General features: G+C 40.2%; 1 protein-coding gene and 1 long non-coding RNA gene across 2 annotated transcripts in view; one reads left to right on the forward strand and one right to left on the reverse strand.

Moving 5' to 3' along the window:
• Positions 1–26020, forward strand: part of STAG1 (stromal antigen 1) — a 295978-nt gene that overhangs the window by 245293 nt on the left and 24665 nt on the right. Inside the window, exons 22-25 of the mRNA XM_019503764.1 lie at positions 4386–4478; positions 10822–10996; positions 22152–22291; positions 24512–24613. Coding sequence (XP_019359309.1) covers positions 4386–4478; positions 10822–10996; positions 22152–22291; positions 24512–24613 — 510 coding nt within the window. The remainder of the gene's footprint in view (positions 1–4385; positions 4479–10821; positions 10997–22151; positions 22292–24511; positions 24614–26020) is intronic.
• LOC109288271 lies at positions 776–22145 on the reverse strand. The gene is made up of 3 exons (XR_002095106.1): positions 20047–22145; positions 4021–4024; positions 776–788 (listed from the first exon to the last, which is right to left on the reverse strand). It is a non-coding gene; the product is annotated as an uncharacterized LOC109288271 (long non-coding RNA).

Genomic DNA, 26020 nt, shown 5'->3' on the forward strand with positions numbered 1-26020 from the left:
TTCTGCATATCTTTCCATAAACCCCAGCATTGCCAGCAACAGAAAGCTGGATAAAGATAAACATGTTGAGTTGAGACCAGCTGGAGCATTCCCTGCTTGTGTGTCTGCAAGGCATCAGATTTGGGGTGCTGTCTGCCTTCCCCTCCTTTTGGAAACGATTTTGCCAATGTTCTTTTGTCATGGGTTGGAACTACCACAGGCCAGAAAGCATTAGGAATTATTCAGTTCAGTTATGTGATCTAGTTCCATCCTGTCCAACCCAGGTGTTGCCAAAGTAATGCATACCATCATTATCTTTTAGGTTTAACTGTTATGGCCCATTAAATGTGGTAATGAAGTCAAACAGACAAAATAAGCTTCAGTTAGTAAAAAAAAAAAAAAAAAAAAGTGCCAAAACCCATCTGTTGAGTAATACAGACAGCTATGAACACATTGCCTAAGTGCTCTACCCTCTGCATTGACTCCTTCTCACATACAGAGCCAAATTCAGGATCTTTGTCTTACTATTCAGAACCTCCATGGCATTGTCCCAGGATAACTTAAGAGATTGCCTTTTCCTCTGTGACCATGATCTCCTGTAGCAGCTGTGTTCCACCAGAATTATGGAACTATTGACCAGGGAGAGAGTCCTAAATGTGGAACTCATTCCCAGAGAGACAGAAAAGGTCACCAACTTCACAGCTTTCAAAACTATCTACAAACCTTATTTAGGTGTTCTTGGAATAGATCTTCACGTACACAAAGAGGGGGATGACAGAATGAAATTATTCTACTCGTCAAGCAACTACCTTGGGACCAAAATAAGTCAGAAAGGAAAAGATGCACAGGGCAGCATCCTATTTTACTTTATATGCTTAAAGGGCAATTATCTGGCCACATAGGTGGCATTTGTGGCACATACGCGGAGTTTTGGATTCTGTTCCAGTACAAGGAGACATAGAATTGCTCTTCACACGCACCTGCTGGAAACATTAAATAGAGGAGGCTGAAACAAAAGCAGTGGCTCTCCCTCACCCAGGAAGAGACCCAGGTTTAGCTCCTCAACAAGATGTTTGAACTTGTATTGCCAGCATAAAGCCACAAGTTAGGCGTTATACAGGTCCTTATCCAGCCTAACCTTGGTGCTGCTGCGCTGCACCTGAGATTTAATAGTAATGTAATAAAATGAATGGATAGCAGTGGGAAAGTTTCTGCCCGTTTGGGAGCAAGCGCCCAGGCTAGAACCTGGGTGAGGAAACATGATTATAATAATAAAAATCTCGGACATTATTTTTCCTTTTGCATTTTGTGGCCAGAAAATGAGACTGGAGATGGGAGTAGACTTCTATGCATGGGGTGGGTGGGAGGGGGTCATGCCTTTTTCCCCCACTGGAAAAGTGGCAGGAAAGAAAACAAAAAACAAAATGTTATAGCCTTCAGGCCCTGTACTGAGCTTATGAGCATTCATATGAAAGAAAAATATGGCTCCATAAATATGGAACAATAAAAAAGATAGGACTTCAGTGAAGTCAGTATCATGGCAGTGTTTAAAGAAGGAAACAGGAAGAGCCAGGTAACAACAGATATGTCAGGATGAAAAGAATCGCAAGCAAAAGCTTGGCATGACTGCTACAGGACTTGATCAGTAGAGTCAAAGGGAAAAAAACAAAATTTGTGCCAATTAATATGATTTTCAAGAAAAATAAACAATTTTGTTATTGTTCTTAACTAGACTGCATATTTAGCTAATAAAATTGAATGTTGACATAATATAGTCGAATATTCTCTCCTCTAAGACATTAGAACCGAACAACATGCTGATTAAATAAGTCAGAATGTATAAACTCAGCATGATCCACATTCAGTGGCTGAAAAACTGGTAACCCGAAAGATCAAAAGCTAGTTATACATGAGGAATCATCATGCAGTGCAGTTGCTTCTAGTTAGATCAGAGAGGGATCTGTTCTCAGCTGTTGCATGTAGGAACAAGAATGCAGATGTCTTGGAAAGCAGTTACTCAGAAAAGCACTTGGAGCCAGATGCTGTTCCATCTGTTAGGTGCCTGAGTGTTTTTCAGTGTACAACCCTATTCCATCCTGCTCGAATCCCTAAAAGCTTAATTCAAAAGGTGGGTGGGCCTTCCCTCTCCTCATTGCTTTTTTGCAGTTTCATTTTAAGGCTAAGATGACAGCATGTTACAAAAATAGATGCATTAATGGATTCTTAAGGACTCAAACAGGGTGGAATAGGATTATACTTGGGTGCTTAAATCCATGTTGGCATCTAAAAGGGGGAGTAGGATCTGCCGGTTAGTGGCTATTAGGGACCATTGTCACTAACTTAACATGAGTTCTCAGTGGTATGTGGTGACCAAAGGGGCTACCACAATTTTATGTTCCACACATAAGTGGAATGAGGTGCCTAGTGCTGTCTTAGTCCACCCTGATTATATTAGCAAGGAAAACTGAGTAGGAGGAAGAAGGTGATATGACCTGGATACATGACACTGATAAGACTGTTTTTGGAGTATTGTGTCCAGATCTGTACACCACATTTCCAAAGTCTATTGAAAAGCCGGAAAGGATTCAGAGGTTTACCTAAAATTAATTTGTGGACTTGCAAACCTGTCTTTTTAAAGAGATGATGAAGGAATAGAATATATTTGGTTTATCTAAAAGAATGTGAAGAAAAAATTTGATCATGGACATACCCATGCAAAAGATGTCTGACACTTTTAGGTATTTTTCTAGCAGACAAAGCATTAATACGATCCATTGACAAAAAGCTTCAGTCAAAAAACCTCCAGATAATCATGCTTTTAACTGTAAGGGTAATCAATAATTGGAACAGTTTAGCAAGTAGCATGGTAGAGTTGCATATTTAAACTTGTATTTAATTTATTTTGATTAAGAACCCATGCCTCTGCAAAGTACATGCCTATAGTTCAAAAAGTTATTAGGCTTAATGCAAGAATCACTGAATTAAATTATTTAGCCTATGTAAAGTCAAGGTGGAAAGGGGACATCTTTTAGGAAGGGAAAGCTCCTTTTAGTGGTGATTCCAGGTTTGTGAAAGAGCTTCTACCTTCTCTGTATAAGCCTCCAGTAAAGAAGATGATTATATACCAGTGGTAGGAAATAGAGAGCCTCAGAGAAGCCTGCTTCTCTAATGGCAGTAACAGGCCATCTGCCATTTATTTGGGTTACCTCTGGATGATGTCAGAAAATTTGACAGATTACTAGCTGGCAAAGGTCTGGAATATAATTCTCACAGAAAAGCTCTCAGATAATTTAAAAAAAAACAAAAACAAATCCTAGAAATGTCAGTGTTTTGATTTTATTTTGTTGTTGTGTGGGCCCCGGCCCTCAGCCCCTTTCAGTAAGTGTCCCATGCCGGACCGAGGCAGCGCACTCATGGACCGCTGCTTCTTAGAGGGAACATTGTTGTGGGGGGTTCAGTTTTAAGCAAAAGCATGTTCAACTACAACCAAAAGACTGGGTACATTTTAAACATGTATCTTTGTTAATAAGTTGGGTACACTTCCCTTTTCGCCTGTATAGGATTTTTTTGTATTCTTATCATTATGCTTCAGCATCCCGTGCTTTGTTTTGATTTCATTTTTAAGTATTTTGCTGACTTTCCTTGTTATTCCTGAATGAGTCTTTAAAAAGTTACAAGTTGAAACATCACAGTGTAAGTGCAGAGCCCTTCTGAATCTATTGGTCCTGTTATCCAAATTCAGGTTCATCAGTTTTCCTGGATCAATCAGTTTACCTACTCATCTTCCTGTCATGTATTCCCAAAGAATCTTTGCTTCTCCAGTCATCCAGACCTCCCTGCTCCCCAAATCATTAATTTCTACTTCCTGGATAGTATTGCAGCAGGTTTCAGTGTGTTGAGTTTTTTTTACAGAGCAAGCTTGCTTCCATGCTTTGCTTTCTCCAGACAGGGTAAACAACTGTTGTTTGTATTTAACAGACTTTTTATATTCATTCGGAATGAACAGTCCAAAATTCTGGAAATCTGCCAAACAGGTTTAACTTTGCTATTAAAAATTTTCAAAGTATAACTAAATATAAACATTTGGGTAATTATAACTGGTATCTATATTTCATAAAATCCCAGGAATATGTGGTATGTTATTGTCTATTATTAAAATGACATGTATGACTTATTGCCAGCCCCATGCCAAGGATCAGGGTCCCATTGTGTTAAGTGTTCAACAAGCAACAAAAAGGCTATCCCTTCCTAGATTGCTCCGTGTTTTCATTTAATTGGCTCTCCATTTTTGCTTGGCAGGGTATAGGCTTGAATGGTATGTAATTATCTGCCCCCTCTTTTTTTCTTTTCTTGTCCTGACAAACTATTATTATTTAATGTTATTCCTATTTTAATGTTTATTTCAGGAGGATTTGCTGGTTTTGAGGAAAACTGTGAAATCCTTTCTGGCTGTCTGCCAGCAATGTCTGTCCAGTGTCCACACTTCAGTCAAAGAACAGGTAAAAGAAATGGTGGTCCCATGTTCTTTACAAAAGTTTGATTGTTGAACCATAGTAAGACTCAAAAAGGCACTTGTTATACAATGCTTGTGATTAAACAATTAGCTGTGTGCTGTACTTGTCCAGACACTGAGCAAACATTAACAAAGGCTCCAAGTATCATGGCATACAGTCAGAACATAAATCATCCTTGGTATAACTATACTGAAGACATGACATTGTTAATTGATTGTTTAGAGTGGAACAATAATTCATGTTTTGTATTCAATAAAACCCAATATCTTAGTGGTACATACTGGGATAGTACCCCACTTTTGTGCATGTACCTAGCTGGGGAGGGTAATAGAGAACTCTGGTATTTTGTGTGTTGCAAGACATTGGTTTCAGCAAGGTAGTATTTTACACTGCCCCAACACAAGAAGCATCTCCTACTAACAGCTCTTTTCTTATAATTGAAGAATTCCCAGAAGCCCAGTAAGATTTTAAGTTCAGCTGTTGCTGTGCAAAAATCTCTCTCTTTAGAAGCAGACATATCGTTCTGAAGATTTTTTTTTTCAGATGGATCTATTTATTAAAATCACAAAATGTACAAGAATTGTATCTGGCGAGTTATTTTAGTTCTCAAAGCTGATCTCATTGCAACTCCAAACAAATTGATTGGGGGTGGAGGAGGGTACCATGCAGTGGCTTTATACATGTAACTGCAGTGATATAAATGAACTAACTCACCCCAGCTTTGACACTGTATGGAGGCTTAAAGTTAGAATGGTTTTGCTGCACTTGTATCACTGCAGCCTCATGCACGCCTAACTGTTACAGCTGCTGTCTGGCTCAGAGCAGCAGCTCCCCCTCCCCTTTGGAAACTGCTCCAAGTACACATTTGTTCATACATTGCCTGTGTGAATGGTGGTTGTATGGCTAAGCAGCAGATTTTCATGCTTTAGTGTGACTGTCCAGTATCATATTTTAAATATTGGGAAATGCCCTACCTGCCCAACAGGTGGACAGTGCTAGTATATGCTACTTTAAACACTGAAATAAAATAAAGTATATATCTTTTTATCAAGATGTCTTGCAGTATCTTCAGAAAACATTATCAATTCCATTTGATAAGACCAGTGTTCCATGAAAACTAAACTGATTTGTACTGTCTGCTGTCACCATTTCATTTTTCTCTGGTTGCATTCCCATATCAGGAATTTGCAGGGTTTTGTCCAGGATTGACACCAGGATAATCAGCTCATAGTTAGCTTCCGTAAATATTAGCAAATATTACCTTTTTTTTATAGTCCTGTCAGATTTCCAGTGTTCCAAGATTTGCTGAGTATCAACATAAATGGCTCAGAGATGTCCTTAACTAATTATTTAAAAATTCTTGGATGAATGGTGCTCTTCCCCCTGCAGACTTAAAATGTTTAACTTTACTAGTTGCTACTTAAAATCCTGTATCATTACTGTTTTCATAGAATATCTTTGATAACCACTGTGGCTAAATACAGGCAGTCAAAAAGCCTAATGTTAGTCTAAGCTGTGTAGATAGAACCAATAAGCAAGTGAACAGACATTCACTTTTGATTCCAGAAATGCAGCCACATGCATGCAGTGACCCAGGCCAGAAGATGGGGACATAAAGCATATCTCCCGGCTCAGCTGGAGCAGACAGCTTTGGCCAAAGCTAGCCCACTCATCCTGCGACTGGGAGGCGCAAAGCATCCTGAGATGGTGGGGGACTGTGATTTAACTTGAATCTGGAGGGGATCTGGGACAGAAGTTCAATATACCCATTTAACCTAAATCAGTTAAGTCTGATACTACATCCATCCAGGTTTACTTTAAACCAGTTTCAGCCATTTTGGAAGCAGTTTACGTGCCCTGAATTTCTGTTGTGTTACAGATTTAAACTGGTTTCCAATCACAGCTGAAGGCACAGTCATGCCTGACTAAACCAGCCCAGTCAGATGTCTGTCTAACCTGCTCTTGAAAGTTTCCAGGTGTGAAGTCTGACTATTGCCATATGCAGAGAATACTGCCACCTCTGTACTCCTATGGATATTCCTGTATAACTGCAGCCAAAGATTACATTACCCCTTTTTACTCTCCCAGCTTTTCATTGGGTGCTAATACTCCAGTTGGTTCCCTAACCTGCCAGTCCTTTTCCTAAATAGTGTCTCATAGCCTGTAACTGACCTGGATTCCTTGATGCATTATCCTGCACTTGTTATGTATAGTAGGACCCAGATTTTTTTGTGTCTGAATAGTTTGCAATCTGTTTAGTTAGCAGTGATTGCTAAATTAAGAATAAACCACTCAGCTGTTGGCTGCAGCTTTTACTGCAAAGGGCACCACTTCTCCAGTCACCTGGAATGTGTCAAAAGTTTCATGTAGCTGATCAGAGAAGTGCTGCATTTAAAAATAAAAACCTCAGCAATCGATCAAAATACATCCATGCCCACACACAGCTGGTTGCAAACCCTTACTGGTTAGGATACTAGCACTGCAAAGAATCTGGGTTTGATTGTACCTTAACTTACTAAGCAGTCCAGATTGCTCTGTATCAGTGATCTGACCTGATCATTACTTGCCATCCTGCCAAGTCTCTGTCATCCACAAACTTCATTAGCAGTGATTTATACTTTCTTCCAGGTAGTTAATAGAGATGCTTTATAGGACTGGGCCAACAGCTGCTTCCTGCAGGACTTGACCGGATCCATCATCATGAATGATTCCTCAAAGTTAATGTATTTTGGGATTGATCTGTTGGCTGTCTTTTAATCCATTTAATATATGCCATATTCATTTTTGCTGTTTTCTTTCAAAAGGACAGTAGTGTCTTTGGACTTCTTCCTAAGGCTTTAGCTGAAGTGCTAAGAGATTTCTGCATGAACCATACTGTGGGTATTGCTTCCTAAACAACATGCCCACTCAGGGGATAGTAGGAGCCACCTCTTAAACAGGAAGATAGCATATATGTAAATAGAACTTAAGTATTTAGGAAATTGCCTAAACCAGTAGTGTCCAATGGAGATTAAAGCCAAGAGAACTGTCACCTCACTCTGAAGGTTCTTAGAGTAGATCATGGTATATACTAATCTGTGCTTTGCTTTAGCTAAAGTCACAGCTTCTTTAATGTAAGCCTTAGTATATCCCAAACAGATGAAGACACTTCTGTAATGCACGTTAGAAATATATTAATTTTGGAGATTCATAGTCATTTGCACGTTCACTTAGCACTACTCACTGCATCCCCATTTCAACTAAACATTTAAGTGTGTGTGTGAATATATCTTTATTTAGCAAAGCACATAAGTATGCATTTAACTGCAAGTGCAATCTTTAAATCGTGTTGAAATCAATAGGAATTCAAGTATGTGTTCAAATGCTACGCTGACTAGAAATGTTCTGTGGAATTGGTGCCTGGATTTACTTCCTGTTCAGGTGGTAAGTTTGGGAGAGCCATGTTACAACAACAGCTAGGACAGGAATTCTGCAATTCTAAGTGAACACAGTTGGCTATGAGATTCCAGGATTCAGCCACCATGGAATTAGTGTTCCTCCCCAGTGTGGAAACAGAGAGATCCCCTTGACAGACCTAGTTACTAATAACCAAGCTATCTGTTGTTTCCAGAAAGTCGGTGCCTAAAAGTACCATGCATAAATCATTGACAAATTTGCATATTAAAGAACAGGCTGAGTTAGATTTTGTGCAAGAATGTAAGCTTCCATAGCTGCCTTCAGTAATTTTTTATCTGGAGCATATATAGGCAGCTATATAGAATTATCAGCATTACTTTACATAGAATTGCTGCTGGGATGTAAATTCAGAGCAAGACTCAAGGCCAAAAGAAATTTCATGAGTTTCAATAAAGGATAAGTGCAAAGTCCTGCACTTCGGGTGGAAGAAGTACAGGCTTGGAACCAACTGGCTAAGCAGCAGTTCTGCAGAAAAGAAACTGGGGTTTACAGTGCACAATAAGCTGGATATGAGTCAACGGTATGCCCTTGTTGCCAAGAAGGTAAATGGCATCCTGGGCTGCATTAGTAGGAGTGTTCCCAGCAGATCAAGAGGAGTAATTACTCCCCTCTATTCTGCACTGGAGAGGCCACATCTGAAGTACGGTGTCCAGTTTTGGGCCTCCCACTACAGAAAGGATGTGGACAGGTTGGAGATAGTCCAACTGAAGGCAATGAAAATGATTAGGAGGCTGGGGCATGTGACTTCTGAGGAGAAGCTGAAGGAACTGGGCTTCGTTAGTGTGCAAAAGAGAAGACTGAGGGGGGATTTGTTAGCAGCCTTTAACCACCAGAAGGGGGGTTACAAAGAGGATGGAGTTAGTGGTGACAGATGACAGAACAAGGAGCAATGGTCTCAAGTTACAGCAAGGGAGGTTTAGGTTGGATATTTGGAAAAACTCTCTCACTAGGAGGGCGGTGAAGTACTGGAATGGGCTACCCAGAGAGGTGGTGGAATCTATCCTTGGGGGTTTTAAAGTCCTTGAGGTCCCTTTCAGCCCTAATTTTCTATGGTTCTATGATTTGCTTAGTTAGCAATATACTTAGGCCTATTTCCAGATTATGAAGCTACCTCAAATTTGTTTGTCTTCTCATCATGTTGTTTAATTTTGGATGTCTGTAGTTTTTCCAGTCTGTTTTTCTGAGAGGTAACTTTACTTTTGTTTTTGTTTTAATTTTTGTTATATTCCTTTAAATCTAGGACCAACATGAAATTCTACTTTTCATCTAGGTTTCCTGCCTGTTTTAACATTTTTACTTTAGGGCTGCAGTATAGTCAAGTGAACTGAGCTCAGACAAACTCTGTCAATAGCCTCCCAAGCCAGCCTTGAGAAGAAGAATGTCTACTCTATTGTCATAGCTATAAAATGGGAATAATAATACTTTGCGTAAACTTTGAGAAGTACAGGTAAAAGTCAGTTTGTAAGAGCTAGGTAATGTTTCTATTGCTTCTCTGTTGCCAATTAACAGAAACACCCCTAGAATTTTAGAGAGTCAGTGCAGGGATCTTTCACTACCTGTGAAAGAAGCCATTGTTGCCAGATCATCCCTGCAGATAGCTAAACGCAACATCTGGTTGGAATACTTTTGTTCTTGTAAAAAAAAATAAATAAATTACAGGTGTTTTGTTTTAGTAGAAAGAAACTAAAAGTTTAAGCTAGTGAGTACAAGGCGGGGGGGAAGGGGTTGAGGCAATTTTTACCTGGTGTCTGGTGCCTCTGGAGAGATGTCAGACAACATATACAGGTTATATACACGCAACCTGCTTACTCCATGGTAAATTACCTTTACTGTGTAGTAAATCATTCAAATCTAGAGTAAAGTTACCCACTGAAAAATTATTGGTAATTTTATTACGTGGGAAAGATACCACATGGAATGTATAAATGCATCTAGTTCCTTACTCAGTTTTATCCTGGGGTGGCAGTTTACTCAATGCAGTCCGGCTCCTAAAACCTCCTGCAGAGTCTATTTGGGAAAGGTCATCATGGCTAGGGACAGAAATTATACATGAACTGGTATAAGTGATTGGAAATGGGTTCAAAATCTGTAACGCAACAGAAGTTCAGTGCACATAAACTTTCAAAATGGCTGAAACTGGTTTAAAGTAAACCTGGATGGATTTAGTAGCAGACATAACTGATTTAGGTTAAATGGGTATATTGAACTTCTGTCCCAGATCCCCTCCAGATTCAAGTTAACTCACAGTCCCCCAGCATCCCAGGATACTTTGCACCTCCCCTGCAATCCTTTCCCCCGTCCCCCTCATCGCAAGGTGGGCAGGCTAACTTGGCCCAAGCTGTCTGCTCCAACTGAGGTTGGGGGGAGTGCTTTAGTGCGCCCGCACGTATGTTCCACCCCTGCACAGTGCCCCCCCCGGCTTATGATCTGGGCCACAGCAGGCATGTGACTGCATTTCTAGAATCAAAAGTGAATGTCTGTTTGTTTGCTGATTGGTTCAATCTATGAAGCTTAGTCTAACCTGCAAAGATTGAATCGATTTAGCCTTGGGCTTTTTGACTGTCTATCTTTAGCCCATGTTTCTGCTCCTTACTACGAAGTAAATTTACTACAAGTAAAGCCCAGAGTAAATTAGACCATAGTAATTGTGTTACATGTCTGCCCCCATAGAAGCCAGAGGTATAAAACTACAATTCTGAAACTTCTGTGACCCTCATTGACATAACATACATGTCAGATCATCACCACTTACTCATTGTGACAGTAGGGTAATTGATTACTGGTTGGTCTGAGGGAAATGTCTGGAGATATTTCTAGTATATAATATTTGCAGAGGCTTTTAATCATATGAATACGTTATTTTGTCTTTCAGGCTTTCATGCTGCTCTGTGATCTCTTGATGATTTTTAGCCACCAACTCATGACTGGAGGCAGGGAGGGTCTCCAGCCTTTGGTATTTAATCCTGACTCTGGTCTTCAGTCTGAACTCCTTAGCTTTGTGATGGACCATGTCTTCATTGACCAAGATGACGAGAACCAGAGCATTGGTACGCTATTATGTGTTATACTTGTCCTCTCTCGCTAGACACACAAAAGAATGTTAATATACTGAAATGTGTCCAGTGATGTTCTCCTGTCATTTCCTCTTCCCTAACTCGTTTTGCAGGTTGATATAAGACAGTGATTCTCAACCAGGGTACCATGACACTACTAGGTTTACAAACATGCTTCACAAGATAAACCCAGAGTTTTCAAATAGAAATCCTTAGTTTGTAGTCTTTGAGTTCTTTGCAACAGAAAAACTGCTCTATTCTTGTGTAGTTAAAGAGAGTTAAAACTAAGAGCTGGCATTTTCTAAGGGGTGCCTTACATCTATCCAGAGTAGCCTGGAGTCTGTAAAAGGTTGAGAACTACAGATGTAGGGTTTATAATTCTGTACACTATATAACAAGTAATGGTATTGAGTTGACATCCTAAGGAGAGTTGTTTTCATTCAGAGGATATGGGAGTGTGTAAATTGACATAATTATATAGCTGTAACCGATCTTCCTTTATTGTTGTATGTTTTTCTTAATGCACCTGTGTTTTATACCACAACCCTAAACCAACAGTAGGATATTTCATAACTTTTTTATAGATGTCCAGGAACTTCAGACATTTGTTTATTGAACTGCCATCTGCTTAGTATAGCTTGTCTCTGTATCTCAGAACCTGAAAAGCAAGCTTGTTTGACAGGTGTCTTTTTTTTCATTAGTTGATATTTCACTATCTTCAGTCTTCCTTCCTGCCCTGTCCTCCATACCAAAGGGACCTACATGGGAATGTACCAGCTTCTTAAAGCTGATTGGTTGCAGGATTGTTCCAGGGCATTACAGGAGGAAGAATATTGCTGAGGAGGAAGGAGCATCCAAAGGTTACAGCCTTAGTGTGGGATTCAGAAGACCCAGGTTCAATTCTGGCTCCAAACCAGACTGCATTAAGTGATCTTTTGATTTCACTGGGCACCAGACCCCCATTTGTTAAATACATCTATTAGCACTTCTTTAACTCACAGGTGTGGTCAGGAGATATTTATCAAGAGCTTGGAGGTACTCGGATACTGCAGTGGTGACAGGCCTGTAGTAGGGGGTGCTTGACCCCCAGCCCGTGGAGTCATCTGACCCTTGGGACCACCACCAGCTCCAGAAATTTGGCAGCAGGGGAGCAGCAGTTAAAGCTGCCACCACTCCCACACCACCAAATTTATGGGTCTGTTGGGAGTCCTACAGGACAGGTGATATGGCACATGATCCTCCCAGCACAGGATATGGGCATGTGGTACCCAACCCCATGCACTGACCCTGCACAGGATCAGCCAGCAGACTGCCCCCGTGCCATTCATCCACAAGGCTGAAAGGTTGGGCGTCACTGGTCTATAAGTTTACCCTAGATAAAAGGCATCCACAAGTCTTGGTTTCCATTATGCTAAGCAATATCCACACTGTTGCAAGTAGCTGCACTGGCTGGGTCTCAGCCCTGCATGATTTGGCTTTGTCTCTGATTTGCTGAATGCAGTACTTATTAAAGAAACGATACAGTGAGTATACAGAGAGACTTTAATCACTGTTAGCAACAAAGATGGACACAGAGGTTTATATACCCAAGGTGGGATAAAACATTTGCATATATTTTATACCTTTTATCCTGTTCCTATACACTGAACATATAAAACAATTCAAATCTAATTAAATAAGAAAATCAGTCACTGGTTACAACACAGATATCCATACAGCTATACCCTATTTCACTGCTTGGGTATATGTAGAATTAGTTGTCCCCTCAGGCTTAAACTTCCCTGCAAAGCTCCCTGTCTGCCTGGAGTATGTGTCACTTGACTTACCCTTGAAAATCCCTCAACATTGTATTTTTGGCATTACATTTCTCAACCAAACCTGGTCATGTTCCATAAAGAGAAAGGGAGCGGCTCACTTACTTAGAAACTGATACTTCATTAAGCCAGAGGAGGCAGGGAGGTCTGTTCAGAGCTGTGGCCTTGCTGAGCCAAGGTTTTGCTGAAGCCTTACAAGAAGGCTAATGGCATATGGGGCTACATTAGTAGAAGCGTTGCCAGCAGATAAAAAAAGTGATTCTTCCCCTATATTCAGCATGGTAAGGCCACATCTGGAGTACTTGGTCAAGTTCTGGGGCCCCCGCTACTGAAAATATGCAGACAAATTGGAGAGAATCTAGTGGAGAGCAGCAAAAATGTTAGGGGGCTGGGGCTCATGACTTCTGAAGAGAGGCTGAGGGAACTGGGTTTATTTAGTCTACAGAAGAAAAGACTGAGAGGGGATTTAATAGCAACCTTCAGCTACCTGAAGGGGGGCTCAAAAGAGGATGAAGCCGGGCTGTTCTCAGTGGTGGCAGATGACAGAATGAGGAACAACAGTCTCAAGTTGAAACGAGGAAAGGTGAGGTTAGATATTAGGAAAAAACTCTCACCAGGAAGGCAGTAAAGCTCTGAAACAGGCTACCCAGGGAGGCAGAGGAATCTCCATCCTTGGAGGTTTTTAAGACCCGGCTAGACAAAGCTTTGGATGGGATGAGCTGGTTGGGGCTGGTCCTGCTTTGAGCAGGGGGTTGGACTAGATATGACCTTTTGAGGTCCCTTCCAGCTGTAATTTTCTGTGATTCTGCGCCTGGTAGTGAGAGACTTTAAAATGCCCCATTTGTTTAAGTACTTAAAAAAAGAAAATTAACTGGTGCGTGATTACGGTATATACATACTTTAAGAGAGAGAAAATGCCGCATATTAAGGACCTTTTTAATCTACCAGAGAAACACTTCACAGCAGCTAGTGGCCAGAAACTGAAGCTGTATAATTTTCATATTAGCAATCGGGCACAAACATAGTGTCAAATGTAAACTATGAAGTAACTCTAACATTAGCTGAATTAAATGTAATAGCTTGTGATGCATAGAGGTCAAACTGGGTGATCTCATGGTCTCTTCTAGGCTTAAATTGTATGACTTATGAAGAATTGTCCCTGTCTAAAATAGCTGACCTACTAAATAATTTGGTATCGGGGACTTCCGAATGTGAACTAAAGTATTTAGTTATACTTTCCTTGCTCAGTCTTTCAATATGCTGTAATCACTTTCAAGCCACTTTGACAAAGTGGAGCTAATGTTGCTGCCTCACGTTGTCTTCTGCTCCCTGTATTTTCTCAAAAAGTTCTTCAAAGGGCTCCCAGCATATCCATAAAAAACATGCGTGTGATAGACTTTTCCTACACCCCTATAAATTCACATAAACCAGACAATATAGAAAAGTGCTGCTTCAAATGCAGCACAGCCACGCAAACATAACTGCTCCCTTAGTGAGGCCACATTCTTTCAGGAGTGACAAATGTTTGCCTAAATTGTAGGAAACTAATCTTAAGACCTCTTCAAATGCCTCCTCTACTACGTCAGATCTAACTGTGCAACTGTCTATCTCTATTCAGTTTCGCTTCATATCATATGGTTTGTCTTAAGGGATCCTTTGGTCTGTATGGACAGAAATCCTGTCATGGAGCTACAGGAAACAGAGAATAAACCCCATTTTTAGGAAGGGGTTTTGTAGTCTGATTGTTCCCAGTTCCTACCATCATTTCCACAAAGCAATTTTTGGATGTTTGCCTTGTGAGTGAAGTAGCCCCATATCTACAGTTCTAGGCCTTTGGGAGCATCCTTGTTTTTTCTTGTCCCATTAATATTACTTTGAGGTTAAATGGGGTGACTTTAATTCAGTTTTGTAACATGCAAGTAGGGGTGCACTGATAGAGATCTTTTGGGCCGATGCTGATAGCCCAGGAGCTTGAAGAGCAGTGTCCAGCTGGTAAGTCTGTTGTGGTGGAAGGGAAGGGAAGGGGCAAGGGAGGGAAGATCGATGTCCCTGCGCTGACAGAGGGACAGAGTGGGGCTAGGGCTGGGGCTCTCCAAGCTGCCAGGCCATGCTTCTTGCTGCCTACATGCTGTGCTGCAGCTGCATGCATGCACAGGGCATTTATCAGCCACATTATCAGCCAAATCAGGCAAAAAAAGCCAATTTCCAATACAGTCAATTTTCTTTATATTTGTGCCAATCCAATATCAGACCAATGTATCGGTGCACCTCTACATGCGAGTCTAAGGGTTTGAAGACCACAAAGAGGCAACACTATCATGCAGCAATAACCTTAACTCTGTTTTAACAGAGACTTTTATGAGCAAATGTCCTTTATTTTTTAACATGTGAATGAGCAAGCTGGCATCTCTAGTAGTAGTAGTAGTAGCAGCAGTAGTGCACTTTTTGTAGTTAAGTACATGACTTCAGAGACAGTAGCAAATGCTGCTTTCATTCTTAGGGAGCATGTCTGAGACATCTTTGAACTTTCTTTTATTATGACTCTTATTAAAGTCACCATCTCTTTAGAGGGAAGAACCAAACTGTTAATAATAGACCAAACAAGCACTGCACTGCACATTGCCCATAACCACTTCCCCTGGGGATACAGCATTAAACCATTTGTGATTAAGTACAGGTTTCCCCCGCTTTATGTAGATTCCGTATACACAAATTCACTTTTATGCTGTGACCCTTTTTATACCAAAAATTAGTTATATGCAAGGTAAATTCGCTCTTATGCGATTGGTGTGGTGGAAGCCTGCAATCAGCTGCTTTGTGCGGTGCATTGTAGGAGTGACACACACCAAAATATAGTCTCCTGTGTAAATCTGTGCTCCTCACTCATCTTTGACATGTTTCTGTAGTTGCCATCCCCATTATGATAGTGTCCTGTGCTTGTGTATACTGTCTGCTGTTGTTGAGTACCAAAATTGTCTTGTAAAAGTGGTAGAAATGGGTTGGGGGGGGTCAGTACAGTCGAGGTCTTTACAATATAACAAATAGGGATACGTGCAAAGTGGGTTCCCTTTATGCAAATTCAAGTTAGGCACCGTTTTTCAGGAACGCATGTACAGCATAAAGCAAGGGAAACCTGTATGAGCAAATGCCGGCTCAAGTTCAGAAGAGCAGTAAGCAGCCTTTTTAATGGGTATTAGGAAAAAGTAGAGAGCGTACAAAGCAGTTGCATCTCAGAGGTGAGACTGGCCATTCTCAGTATATTCCTGCTCTAAATCAAAGCAACTTGTACTCTGGAAAGGAAATCAAAAGAAGTAGTAAATTGTTCTTTAGCCATGTAGAATTAAAAGAGAACAAGGAAAGAAAGAGTTATTAAACCATGAAAATGGGATAGCAACTAACAATAGCCTATGTTTAGGCCAAAAATTAAATAAACGCTTTGATTTTTAAGAACAATGATATTGAACCTTGCGAAAGGCAAGGTAGCTTTATGGAGATTATGGAATTATCACATCTGAGATGCAAGAAACCCTAAAATAGTTTTCTTTGCTAATATTGGGGAACCAGATATTATTCATCCCAGAATCCTGAAAGATCTGGTGCATGAAGTTGTAGGTTCAGTAGCAAGGCTCTGTAATAAATCTGTCAAGTCAAGATGGGACTGTAGGAGAATAAAGGCTTTATAGTAAATCTGTGTAATCAGGAGGGGACTGGAGAAAAGCAAATTTAGGTCTCCTCTTTAAAATGGTGTGGGGAGACGAGGAGTGGTTCATGCAGCTACAGGCCCATTAGAAGAGTAGCTCTTATTTTTTTTGTAGTAAAAAAACAAGTGAAATAAGTTTTTGAAATGGGATGCCACTAAATTCACAAAAGTTATGGACGGTTGCCTTGAGTCTAAAAAGTGTGAGAACCACCAACATAGACACTTAAACCTTAATCTCTCTTAAGCAACTTTCCCCACCCACATCCACTCTGAAGTTTGCACAATGATGATATTGAAATGTGAAGCTACTGGGCTTGTCAGATCAAATCTCTTTCCTGATGCAAGTTACCTAATACTTAAACCAGTTGTTTGCAATCTTGTTAGGCTCAAACTGCACCCCTCATTAGACTCAAGGCACCCCTTGGAAAGTGCTATCTTTTAGCTTTTACTTCTTTTTTGAGTACAGAAAAACAGAATATTTTTTCTGTTGCTGAAAATTTAGAAAGACCATAACAGGTCAGAATGGTTTTGATGCTATGGATTCCTATTCAAAATGTTTAGGTTTGTCTTGTGAATCATGTGCGGGTGTTTGAACACCCAACATGCTAATATTTCATGGCACCCTTAAAAGGATCTCATGGCATTCAGGTATAGTGGTGCCAGGGTTGAGAAGTGTTGATTTGCAGCCTTAGAATGGAGGTGCCTGTTAAGACCATCTGCATTTGGTCCTCAATAAATAAACAGACTCTGTGGGGCTTTGGAAAAATATAAAATCTATTTCATGTCAAAGCCTCCCTTAAATAGCTTAGATTTCTCTTCCAGTCCTGTCATAAGCTAGTTAATGTTCCTGTTAGACCAATGGTAGGCAACCTTTTCAGGCTGCAGACCACAGCAGCCCAGTTTGAATCAGACAGGGTAAAATGTGGGCGCTAGGATCCAGCTACTGCTGCTGCTTCTCCCCATAGCAACATTGGAAGATTGCCTGCAGCTCACGCTCTTCTCCACAGTGGCACGGGCAAATTTCTGCTGCCCCCACTGCCAAGGCCACAGGGCAGATCAAATAGCTCTGCAGACTAGAACTGGTCTGTGGGCCATAGGTTGCCAATCCCTGCATTAGACAGCTCCTTAGGGCCTCTGGTCGGTCCTGCAGCAAGTCTCTGAAATTGTCTGTCAGAATCCATAGGGTTTCTGTATGCACCTCCATGTCCTGATCCCACAGGTGTCAGTTTCATACTTTCACCACTGCCTAGGTTGTAGAAGTTCTGAGGGAGCTTCCTAGAGTGAGACTCTGAAGGCAACATCAACAAAGATGAGGGGTTAACTTCTGTAACACAACTCCAGTCTACAGTACGCTGATCCTTCATGACCTCTCTTTTTCAGAGCTAACCTGCAACTAGCACTGGAAGTAGAGAACTCGGGGAATAGTAGCCCACAACAGCTAGGGATAGAGGGATTTGTGCATCTCCCCGCCTTCACAGTTGCTTTCAGAATGTTTCATGGCCACGTGACTTTGCACATTGTGAATCCGTAGAGGCAACATAGGCAAAAAGTAGGAGCTGTATACAATAAGTGATCACCCCAGCATTTATATACCATCTATGTTATTTAAATGCAGTGGAATTCTTTCTATGAGAATGCTGCCAGTGTATCTAAATGTGAATACTGTTATCAAAATCTGTATATAACTTTGTTTTGATACTGAAGTTGTGGAATCCAGTTTCATTGTCTCGCATTCTGCTGTTTTCCCATTTTAGTAATATTTTTTTCATTTGTAGTATAAGCATTTATGTTGCTTTTTATGTCAGTGTTTCTCAGAGCCATGTAACATCTTCTATTCTTTATTGCTGTTTTGGAGTGCTAGGGATGTCGCAGCTAAAATTTGAAATGCATTGTTCTTCATGGTGCAAAATAATTCTACAGTAGGACAATATTGCTCATACTTATGTAAAAAGATAAAACAAGTCCAACCATATTAAAGCACCACCTACAGGCTATTATTTAATCAAGATAGTTAAACCAAAAGCTCACTTGGGTCTTGTCTAGAATGGGAATCTCAGGAAAATTAAGGCAAATGAATTAATTCTGTAAATCGTATGGCTAGAAAGGACCTCAAGGGACAGCTACTCAAATTTGCTGCATAGAAACAGATGTATTATACCTAAACCATCTGTGTCAGTTACCTATCCGGCTTCTTTTTAACAATGTCCCATGACATTCCCTACCTAACTGCTCTGACACTAGAAAGTTTTTCCCCTTGTGATTTAACCTGAATCTGTATACCTGTATTTTAGACCCTTCTTGTCCCATTCTCAGTAGCTAGGGAGAATGGTTGTTCACTACCCTCTTCACGGCACTCTGTCAAACACTGGACAGCTATTTTGGTATCACCCTTTAATCTTCTTTTCATCCAGCTGCCAGCCCCTTCAGCTTTTCCTTTTATGCCTTGAGTCCATATCCCCTGTTAGGATAGCATCATGTATCTTGGGTGTAATGGTGCTGGTAATACAACCCAAGATTGTATTAACCTGTTTTGCAACAATATCACACTGCTGACTTGTATCTTGTTTGTGATTTACTTGTAGCCCTTGATTCCTTCCCAGCAGGGCTGTTGACCAACTATTTTCCACTTTATGCTAAAGTATTTGCTTTTTCTTGCCTTTGTGAAGTTCCTAATACTATATTTTCTTGCCTACAACATGCCACAGAAAAAATATGCACTTTGTTTTTGAAAAACAGAATGAAAAAAAAACATTTTTCCAGAGTTGGGGCTGCATGGAGCAGGGACAGGCTAATCGTCAGCTGACCTGCCCTCCCTTTCCTGCTTAACTAAAAGCTGAAACCCTGTCTGTTACTGAAGGCTGGTCTCCATGGTTGGCTCTATGGTTTTGAAAAAAATGAGAGTCCCCAGGGCTGTGAAATAGAAGAGAGACCAGGAGCAGCTGGCAGACAGCAAAACTGCCTGAAGAAAGGTTAGCTTGATTAGTGGAATATCTAGACTATTGAAAGAGGAGAGAGGATTATTAATACCTGTGGAGTGAAGAACAGTGAGCCGTAAAGTCAACTGACTCCATGAGCTGCCTAAATAATAAAAGCCAACTGCCATGCACTGTAGAGCAGGAATCAAAGTAGGATGTTTCTACTTTGGGCAGAATATCAGTTTCTCCACTTCAGACATGCATCCCAATTTTGGAGAAAATGTGCACATTATGCCAGTATATATGGTATTTGTACTTATAGAGTTTCATTTTTAATTTCATGGTGCCATTCTCCAGTTTGCCGAGACTGATGAGATTTTAATTCTGTCCTTCAGTGTTTGTTGTCATCTGAAAATTTGAACATCTCCACGCCTTTAAGTCTTTAATAAAGATGTTGACCAGCACTAGACCAGAACTAATCCCTGAGGGACCCGGTTCAATATTTTCTCCCAGTTTCATATTGTTCCATGAGTTACAACTCATGGCCTGTCATCTTTCTAGCAACCGTGTATTCATTGTATTTCATTTTTTCTAGTCCATATTTCTCCAGCATACAATGCCTTCAAGAGACTTTTGGAAGTTTATCTTGCTGGGATCCTATGATCCCTGCTGACTTCCTGCCCCTGGGGCAGGGGGCTGGACTCAATGATCTTCCAAGGTCCCTTCCAGCCCTAATGTCTATGAATCTATGTGATATGCACCATGTCAAAACTCCTACTGATGTCAAGATATATAACTGCTGTATTCCCTTTGTCTTCAGTTATCCTGTCAAAGAAAGAAACTAGTTTGTCTTGACATGGTTTGTCTGTAACAAATGAATATTTCTTAAGAAATAGAACCTTAAAACCTCCTGATTTGACTTTCTTCTTGTGTATTTTGCTGTTCATCTGCCTTGCTGTTTTTAGAATTATGAACTTTCTCAGTTCACGACCATCTCCACCCATTCTGCAATCACTGTTTTTTAACCAGTTCTTACCTATTGATTAGAAACCATTAAAAAATAATCCCTTGGTTGATTCTTCGACTTTCTGGACCAGAAAGGTGTTCTTGCACATTGGGAACTTGCTGGACATTTTGGGCTAAATTCTGTTTCACTTTGTGTCTGTATGGCACATCTGCAGCTGCGTAACTGCCATTTATAGGAGTTATACATCATTTAAATTCTGTTTCTCAACTATAGCAAAATGGAATGACCCTGTGGGCAATAAAACAGAAGGAATGGGGCCTTCCCACAGCTCTGTAATGCCAGTTAGAGCATAGCTTCCCTTCCACACTGATGTGCAGTTCGTCTTTCTTGTTCTCCCACACTCCTCAAATTGGTATGTAGGCATTGAAAATAAATGGTGTAGGTAGCCTGTATTTTTTGCTCTGCATTGTCTTTAGCCTTATTGAAATTTCTAGCCCCTTCTCCAGAATTCATCCTCCAGTTCCCCATCCTTCATTCTTACTTTTTTAATGTATCCTGTCCATTTTTGTCACCATCCCTCATGAAACCTACATTAAAGCCCTCCTCACCAGGTTTGCTGGTCACTATCTAGAGGTGCTGTTCATAAACTTCATCTCATGGATCCCACTCCTGTCCAGCAATCTTCTATCATAGAATATTTTTCCGTTGTCAAAGACGCCCAAGCCCCTCTTGTGGTAGTCAGCTTCATAACTATGCATTTGGGTTCAGGATGCACATTGGTGTCTGTGCCTTGATCTTCACAAAGAGGGTCGATGAGAGTGGTATTAGTGCCCCTAACTCTAACCCCTAATTATCCCTCTGCTTAGATGTTTGTTATCTTCTTTCATCTGTTCAGGTTCCCATCCGGCAGCCTCAGAAGCAAGCTGCCCATTTTTTTTGGCCGTAATTAAATGAGTCTGATGATGAGTCTCAGCAACTTGTCTACCATGTTCTGAATTCAAGCTCCAGATAGGCACTGTCACCCAGAGTCAGACCAACAGATTGGTTTCTCCCTCCCCATATGAAGGAATCTGTGACCTCCATCCTCCTCCTTTTCTTGGGCATGGACCTCCCATTTTTAGGTTATAGGTTTTCTAACTTCTAGTCAGTGTTAGTGTTGCATGTTCCAGCTGAAATACTCTCTACAGTAGCTCTGAGAAGAACCTGGAAGTTGGTTGCTCATCTCTGAGTTCAGTGTCTTACAGTTCACTTCTTCCTGGTTGTCAAAAACTGCCAATTCTCTTACTTATTCTTCAGCCTCACTTTTTCTCCTTGCTGTATCTGTAGCAAGAATTCTTTACTACTGTCCAGGAAGTCTTCCCTTTGTCTGCTGGCCACCAATTAGCATTCAGTACACATGTCCTTAAGAAGCAAAACCTAGTATATCCCCTGCAGCTTATACCAACCACTCTCTTGTAGCTGCACTCCTCTTTCTAAAGTTAACTCTTTAAAGGCCCATATGGATGTTTCTGTCCTAAAATGGCCAAAGGACATTGTAACTTGATTCTTTTTAATTTTCCTAGGTGTCTCCATATAGATAGGGCTTTAGAGTCTTACCCTCTTCAACTTCAGTGTTGCCTAAAGCTAACCTTCAGAGCGTTTTGGAGAGTTTTTCATTTTTTAATAATATAATTCATTCAACAAACATGATCATGTTTTATGTTGCTTTAGAAAACCATAGATATTTGTTAACCATTTTGTTTACTGTATTTAGAGGGAGATGAAGAAGATGAAGCTAACAAAATAGAGGCTTTGCATAAGAGAAGGAACCTCCTGGCAGCATTTAGCAAGCTTATTATATATGATATTGTGGACATGCATGCAGCAGCAGATATCTTCAAGCACTATATGAAGGTATGGTTCTGTGGGTTTTTTTTATACTCCTCCTAAATAAGCAAAGAAATTGTGGCTGGAAAAGATTTGAAACATTAGGTCATCCTCCTCTTCTGTCCACTAGACCAGAAGTTTCTTGCTGCACCTTCACGAGCACTTTTTCTGATCTGATTTTAACTTATTACTGCAGTTTTCCCCTTTCAACTACCTCCTATGCTGAGATGCATCAGTCTCTGGGCTTGAGCGTGCTGGCCTTTAATAAGAACAATAGTGTATTGCAGGCAGTGGAAAGCACTGGCCCTGCAGTAGCTTGCATTATGCACATGCTTAGGTTTAAGTAAGAGGTTGTTCCTTTGAAACCCTGTTTGGGACCTGCACTAGGGAAGAGCTGTTGCATCTAACTCTGAAGTGTTGGTCTCTGTCTCTGCAAAAGTTGCTATTAAATTACCCTTCATCATCCCTCAATTGTATGATGCTCTTATCACCATTTTTAACGGTTTACAATATGATCAAAACTGAGCGCACCACAGTGTGAAGGCAGCTCCTGCCCTGAATTGTTTGCACTCTAGTGCACAGAAAGAAAAGAAAAGAAAAAAATCAAGTCACTCTGTGAAGCCCAGAACACATGATGGCTTACTGTACTTGTGTTTGTTTTGCTTTTTTGGGTAAATTCTAGAAGCAGCAAAAAGGGATGAAGATGTGAGTAGAGAAGGTACTGACTTACTACGGTCAGATAACTGGTTTTGTAGGCTGGTCTGGACTTACACTTCATTATAAGTGGAATGTGTTTTGAAATAGTTACATGATTCTTTGGTGATCCTTTACACTGATCTTCACTGGCTGCTCAGCGGTTTGCTAGCTCTGGCTCTATAATCCCTGGTGAAATGTTGTCCCTACCATATGCCAATATGATATATTAGTGGGCCTATCCGATCATGTTTCCCACTATCTGGAAGCTTCTCCGACAACCTTGGTTTCCCATTTTCTGTTGCATCAAATACAATTTGTAGGTACCACCTAGATAAAGCTCTGGTGGAATCTGCCCTTCCTTATATATCATCCCTTCTCAAGTGTTATATTAAGTCTGTTGACTGCCAACCTTCCCAGGCCTGTCTACCTAACTGTCAGGTTTTTTCTGTAGCCACCTCTGTTCCTTTTTCCACCTGGCCCTTCTGTGCATAATAAGACATCTCAAAACTAATCCACAAGGCCCCTGGGCTGTCCATATATAGGTCCCTGGTAAAGACCAATTCCCATGATTCTGTTTTTAGTGAATCGATGATTCATTTCAACTGTATATATTTTGTCTAGTTTTCCTCCTACTGTCAGTTCTCAGATTGTGGGTAGCTCTTTCTTGAGTTAAGAGCTGCCCTAATACATTAAAGTAACAGGGAATGAGGATTTACTGCCCATCTGCTGCTCTGCAGGAACTTCCTGGGCTTATTCTTACTCCACAGTAAGTGAAAGTTTAACCAAGGTCATTTACCCATCAGTAAAAATTGCTATGCACAGTAAGACCTCTTCCCTTCAAATTCCCTCTAATTTGTGCACTTATCCATAGTCTGAGTGTTTGGAAAGCACCTGCCACATACAATGATTGCTACTGTAAATAAATGATTAGTAATAATCAGAGAAGAATAGTGCAGATCTTCCATCAACTATTTGTTGGCACTTATCTATCGTTAAAGGGCTCTTGTCATCTGTTCCTTCCATTATTTACAAGAGAAAATAAACTCTACTGTTTTATAGATACTACTGTTTCATTTTTCCATGTCTGTAATCAATTTTGAACTGTTAGTAGCATCATGTTTTAATGGGATCAATGTTATTTTTAGTTTTCTAAGAAAAAGGTGGGGTCTTTCAGAAAAGAACATTGCTAAATTGAAAACATTACAGGAAATAGACTCACTAGTCACCTTCACCAAAACTACATTAGCTTCATAATAGGAAATAATTTGGGTATACCAGTTCATTCTGTTAGTTTTAAAAGCTAGTGACAGTTAAAGGCAGTTGTGGATTTAATTACTGAATAGACAGGTTCCAGCTAGGTACCCTTTAGGTACTGGGACTTTGACAACTGTCATGTGGAGAAAGCATGGTTTGCAGATATGACTTGTTTGAACTACCGCCTTCTCAAAAATAAGAATTACAAATGAACATTTCTATTAGGAAAATCATTAGTTATACAAAGGAAATGGAATTCTATCTTTAAAAGTGTGGTTTTCTTCTCTTTTCTCTTAGTACTACAATGACTATGGAGATATCATTAAGGAAACATTGAGTAAAACAAGGCAAATCGATAAAATCCAGTGTGCAAAGACACTAATTCTCAGTTTGCAACAGGTAAGGAATTTGTGTGATGATTATATTCTCATTCCAAAAACTCCTGCAAAAGGCTTTCTCCAGTACCCTCTACTCCCAATAAAAGTCCAGTCCAAGGAAAAGTATGAACAGTAGTTTTTAGGCTGTGTCCAACTACTAACTCACTTTAAGCTAAAGAATTTGGGATGGTCTTTCCCCTTTTCACATCTGCTGCATCTGCTCCATGGTTTTCCTAAATATGTACTTAGCAGTGAACTTTAAGTTTCTGCTTATCACAGTTTTGCTCTTGCACTATTGCAAAGCGTGTTTGCAGCTTTTAAGTCACTTTACTGGCTCTTCTGTAAATCCTTTCTTTTAGTATCTTTTTTAAGTTTGGGAACCAGAACTGGATAGTATTCTGGTCATGTTCTCATCAGTGTTGTAAAGAGAAGTAATACCACTTCCCTACTCCTTGATATTACCATAGGGATGCATCCTAGCATTGGATTTTGCCTTTTAGCTGTCTCATTGCTCTGGGAGCTCATGCCCAATTAGTTATGTATCATGACTCCTAAGAGTGTGGACAATGGTACTTTTTAGCTAATGTAAAAGAAGAGGGGGAGCTAGCTAACCATTACATCTTCATGTTTCCATAGTAATACTTCTTAGCTAAATTGCCCAAACTTTTAACCTTGAATAAAGCAGGGTTAAAATTGGAGCAGTTTTGCTACACTTGAATTGCTAGAGAATCGAGCAAGTGTAACAGTTGCATTGTACTCTTTACTAAGCCAAAACATATGATCCAGTGGCAGGAAGTTGAATTTAGACCAATTAAGACTGACAGTGAAAACATTTTTATCAAGTTGTTTTCAGTCACTGGAAGAATTGATCAAGGAATGTGGTGGACTCTCTATCACTAATATCATTAAATTAGTATTTTGTATCTCTCTAAAGATAGCCCAGCCATGTATTACACGGCTTGAAGCTGTAACTAGAGGAGGTCAGACTACATGATTGTAATAGTCCATTCTAGAATTAAACACTCAGAAGCCTGACTTTTGCACCTTCTATTTAACCTTCTGGTTTTAGCATATGCTGTATTCTTTTGCAGATGCACTCTTTTATACTGTGCCATGATATTCATTCTTAAGATTTTCAAGACTTATTTTCTTGACTTCCTTTCACATTATTGCAAAATGTCTACAGCAACCCACAGAAGTCAGGGAGAGTAATATCAAACCATAGATGTTCTTACTTACTTTTAACCAAGTTTGCTTTTGGAAAATCTGATATTTCTGTACAGTTCTTCCACAAGAACATACATTTTAGTAAGCTGAGTTCAAGTAGTTCCCAGCCACAAGAGCCAACCTCTCTTGTTATTTTTATTATTTCCAAGCAGATCCCCCCTGCTGATTTAAAAAAAAAAAAAAAAAAAAAAAAAAAAAAAAA

The sequence above is a fragment of the Gavialis gangeticus genome, unplaced genomic scaffold (genome assembly GCF_001723915.1).
Source record: "Gavialis gangeticus isolate Ggan-Ray unplaced genomic scaffold, GavGan_comp1, whole genome shotgun sequence".
Classification (NCBI taxonomy): domain Eukaryota; kingdom Metazoa; phylum Chordata; order Crocodylia; family Gavialidae; genus Gavialis; species Gavialis gangeticus.